A 5,024-nucleotide genomic window follows, 5' to 3' on the forward strand; every position below is an offset into this window, starting at 1 on the left:
AGCGGGGCAGGCGGAAGATCCGCAAACACCAACACCAAGGAGCCAGGGCGCCAGGGCAGCGGGGCAGCAGGGCAGGAAGAAGATCCACAAACAGCAAGGAGGGAGAACATCACAGGCAGCAGGGGAGGTGGAAAATAGCTGGGGTTTTTCCTTCCCTAATTGGAGAAAATGATCTATTCTCCCCTAAGGTGTAACGATCGATTATTCAAAATGCCTTTTCTAGCCTGACTCTGCCACGTGGGTGGGCAGGACTAGGCTAACAGTGTTAGTCTATTCATTAAGTTAGTCTCGCCATATGTTGATCAGATTCAGAGCTGACAAGCTCCGCACCAGCAGAGGTGAAGCAGGAATGCGGTGCACGCCCTCAGGGTCAGAGCAGGACCACAGGAGCAGCAGCGGCCGGAGCCCTGACGTGGGACAGAGCTGAGCTGGGCGCGCTGACCGTGTGCTGGTGGACAGTGGGGGGAAAGCCGTGACTGTAACACGGGCTTGGATCCCAGGGCTGAAGGCTGAGGTGCCGGGAGCATATTCAGGAAGCTGTCCTGACTGCTGGATTCTGCTACCAAACCTGAACAACAGCCTTTTAGCTTCACTGATAAATCACCACCTTGGACAAAGTGCAGCCAGCGTGCTCCCTGGCGGCAAAGACAATCAAACTTTGTCTCACAAACTCTGAGCAAGTTGCTAAGAGAGGCTATTCACTGGAGAGGGGCATCACGCTTGGCAAGGTGGAGAGTCGGCGAAAGAGAGGAAGACCCCTGACCAGGGGGACTGACACAGTGACTGCAGCAAGCGTGTCAGGAAGGGTGAGGACGGCACGGGGAGGACAGGGCTCGCAGGGTCGCTATGGGTCGTACTTGACTTGACGGCATCTAACAACAGTAAACCTCCTATCATGAGAACGGCTCCACGTTCTCTGGGAGCTACTGCACCAGACTCTGGACGCAGTAGAGCAGTAGGATTGGTGTTGTGCTGAGGAGGAGGAGGGGCGGGACGGGAGACATGTGTGACCTCACGGGCATGACGATGGGGCAGCTCCGCCTGTGGAGTTGGTGGAGATCAGAGATGACCATCCCTGTGTTGTCCTTGTTCTTTCTACAGACCCACTCCTTAGGAGCAATCCGGCCGCCTGCAGTTCTCATCTAAGGGGATGAAAGTTTAACAGACAAAGCTCTAATGTGTGAACGTGCCTCTGTGCGGAAAGTACAAATTCTGGTCCGTTATCTTAACAAGGCTGTGCTTGTGGTGGCTCCTCTCCAAGCTTCACGATGCCGCACAAGGACAAGAAAAAGAAAGATGCCAGAAAGTCGGCCAAGAAGGGACAAAGGTCCAGTAAACAAAAAAGGCACAGCTCAGGATGAGCTCAGTAGTGCTGGCTGACAAAGCCACATGTGACAAACTGTAACCCTGGGCTTGTAACCCCGGCTGTTGTCTCTGAAAGACTGAAGATTCGGGGTTCCCTGGCCATGGCCACGCTTTGGGAGCTGCAGAGTAAAGAACGTTATCAAGCAGGTTTCCAAACAAGAGCTCAAGTAATTTACACCACAGAAACCAAGGGTGACAATGCCCCAGCTGCTCGTGAAGACGCGTGAACTGGTCCAACCAACTGTACATTTTAAAAAAGAAAACTTTATTCAATAAACAAAATAAATTCTGTATGGCTGAGGTGTTTGAAGGGCAGGGCACCTTCCAAAAGAGTCATCACACCCTACAACCAGGAGAAGATAAAATAGATGAATGGGACCTTCTAAGAATCAAATCCCTATGCACATCCAAAAACTGCTCCAACAGGGTAAAAAGGGAAGCTACAGAGTGGGAAAAAGTACTTGGTAATGACATGTCAGTTATATAAGGGACGTATATCCAGAATTTATAAAATACTTGAGCACCACAACAAGATAAAGGTAAATAATCCAATTGAAAAATGGGCACAGGATATGAACAGACACTTCACCAAAGACAACATTCAGATGGCTAACAAGCACATGAAGAAATGTTAAAAATCCCTAACTCTAAGAGAAATGCAAATCAAAACAACTATGAGATATCAGCTCACCCCAGTCAGAACTGCAAAATTTAACACAACAGCAAGCAACAAATGCTGGCGAGGTTGTGGAGAGACTGGAACCCTTATTCACTGTTGGTGGGAGTGTAAAATGGTGCAACCACTGTGGAAGGTGGTGTGGCGCTTTCTCAAAAAGTTGCAAACAGAGATACCATTTGACCCAGCAATTCCACTACTGGGAATAGACCCTAAAGAGACCATAACTGACATCCAAGCAGATATATGCACACCCATGTTTATGGCGGCTTTGTTCACAATAGGAAGGAGTTGGAAACAACCTAAGTGCCCATCAACAAACGAATGGATAGAGAAGCTGTGGTATATTCGCACAATGGAATACTATGCTGCGCTGAAAAACAAGGAACTCATGCAATATTATTCAAAATGGGTGACCCTGGAGGACATTATGCTGAGGGAAGTATCTCAGTCACAAAAGGACAAATACTGAATGGTGCCACTGCTGTAAAACAGGACTGACATCAGGGTTGGGGCAAGACTGAGAAAGATGGGTTCAATAATGTATACTGCAATGAAACAGATGAGAGAGAAAACTGTTCAAAAGGGATATGTGATTAGGTATTTTTGTCATGACAGGAGTCCAGAGCGAAGGCTGCATAGTGGAGTGGACCTGGGGGGAAGGATTGTAAAACAATGAAAGAATTTGTCTTTTACTTTTCCAAGAATAGGTAGTGTATGTACTAGGGTGGAGGGCTGGGATGGGAGAAAAGTGCAACAATGAATGAATGAAAATCCAGAGTCTCTGTAAATTTTCATTGAAATGAATAATAATTTTTTTTTAAAAAAAAGAGTCATCACTCAGTGCACAATTATGACAAGGAAGGAAGTTCCATTCCCTTTAATCACAGAGCACAGGGGACAGAGAGCTTGAATGGGAACAGAGCGTCCTGAGTGGTCTGTGACAACCAAGCCCACTGAACATGTCCTGGAGACATCCCGCAAGTGAGGGGACTGCTGGCCACGCCATCCCGGAGACTTACCTTCGGAACTCAGCCCAGGAGGGAGATGAGCATTGCCACCCCCATGAACTGGGTGAAGAGCAGCACAGGCGTGAAGAAGGACCACACGGGCCACAGCGCGACATTGAAGCTGAAAGGAAAGAACAGCCGGCTGACAGCTGTGCCTCTGACAGGCCAACGCGCTTCATTCTAGCATCAGGAGCTACGTAACTCGTGCACCACTCCAGTGAGCATCACCCGTGAGGGACGCTCGGCCAGCCACCAACTTTCCACAGGCCTTGCTGTTTAGATACTTCCGTAATCTGGCACTGCCCATCCTGTTCTGGGACGATCACAAGCACAAGCTCCTCACAAAGTACCTGGAACGACAATCACTAAATCTCCTTGTGGCAGTGGGCTTCATAAACTCAAGTGTCTGCAATGGAACATGAACAGAAATGGCTGAGGTCTGCACGTAGGGAGCTCTGGCGGCCTAGCGGTAGGAAACTGCACTGCAATCCCAGAGGCACAGAGTTCAAATCCACCAGCTGCTCTGCGGGAGGAGGACGGGCAATCTCCCAACCTGCTAGAGGGTCAGCTAGGAGTCAGTTCTGACTCGACAACACACAACAGTCACGGTCTGCTTTTAAGAAGACCTGGCAGCACTGCGGATAAGTATCCAGCTGCTGACCGAAAGGTCTGTGGCTTGAATTCACCAGCTGCTCCCAGGGAGGAAGATGAGACAGTCTGTTTCTGTGAAGATTACAGCTTGGGGTACCCCATGGGGAAGCTTGATTTGGTCATACAAGGGCAACTGAGGAGCACGCCAGGGATGTGTCCTGTCTCCACACCTTTACACTCTACATGCATCAGGATTGGAGGAAGACTCATCAACAACCTATGAGATGCAGATGAAACAACCCTGCTTGCTGAAACTGAGGAGGACCTGAAATGCTGGCTGCAGAGGGTCAAGGACTGCAGCCTTCAATATGGATTGAGGCTCAATGTCAAGAAGACAAAGATTCTCACCACTGGACCAATTGGCAGCGTCAGGATGGATGGCGAAGAGATTGAGATCGCTCACAGCTTTAGTCTGCATGGCTCCACAGTCAACATTCTTGGCACCAGTAGCCAGGAAGTCAAAAGATGAATTGCACTGGGGAAAATCTGTTTTCGGGGACCTCTCTAGAGTGCTGAGAAGCAACTATGTCAGTCTAGAGACGAAGGTGCACCTGATCCAGGCCATGGTCTTCACAATTACTTGCTGTGCATCAGAGAGCTGGACAGTGACTAAGGATGAGAGAAGAATCGATGTCTTTGACTTGTGGTGCTGGAGAAGAGTTCAGTAAATAGGTCATTCTTGGAGAGAGTGAAATCAAGTTTCTCCTTGGAGGCTAGGATTTTGAAGCTCCGTCCCTTATACTTTGGGCATGTGGCCAGGAGGGACCAGTCCTTGGAGAAGGACATCATGCTCGAAGGGTGGAGGGAAAGCGCAGGAGAGGAAGACCCCAGATGAGATGGATTGATACAGTAACTAGGACAACAGGGGGAGGTGTGTTGGAGTCAGTGAGACTGGCTCAGGACAGGAAGGCTTCAGAGCTGTTGTACAAAAGGTCGCTATGAGTCTCTCAGGCAACTCGACAGCACCTAACAATAATTCATCAAAATTTACTTGATGTAGGGTCTACTTTTCGTCAACTCATATACCAAACTAATTTACGGTTAAGAAATTACCAAAAGAGATAGTTAAAAATATTCTTTTAGAAATAGAAATGAAAAGTAATCATACATTGCTTTAAAGATTCTGTTGAGAAAAACAGTTCTTTCATCCAAGAAAGATAAAAAAATGCAAATGATTCTTAAAGACTGAATTTGGGACAGTCAAACGCTCTATGAGAAAAATATAAACTGTATTAAAGACATCTTCATGCAGTTACGGACTCTGCTATGTAATCTATTGGTAGGTATCAACTGGATTCCGGTCACCAATTACCATTAACACA

The 5,024-nt window shown here is 47.9% G+C and overlaps 1 protein-coding gene across 1 annotated transcript in view; it reads right to left on the reverse strand.

Annotated features, from left to right (window-relative positions):
* Window positions 1–3,072: 3,072 nt before the first annotated feature.
* Window positions 3,073–5,024, reverse strand: part of TMEM128 (transmembrane protein 128) — a 13,122-nt gene continuing 11,170 nt past the window's right edge. Inside the window, exon 4 of the mRNA XM_006893576.1 lies at window positions 3,073–3,172. Coding sequence (XP_006893638.1) covers window positions 3,073–3,172 — 100 coding nt within the window. The remainder of the gene's footprint in view (window positions 3,173–5,024) is intronic.

The sequence above is a fragment of the Elephantulus edwardii genome, unplaced genomic scaffold (assembly GCF_000299155.1).
Source record: "Elephantulus edwardii isolate Elephantulus edwardi_28Jun2011 unplaced genomic scaffold, EleEdw1.0 scaffold00129, whole genome shotgun sequence".
NCBI lineage: Eukaryota > Metazoa > Chordata > Mammalia > Macroscelidea > Macroscelididae > Elephantulus > Elephantulus edwardii.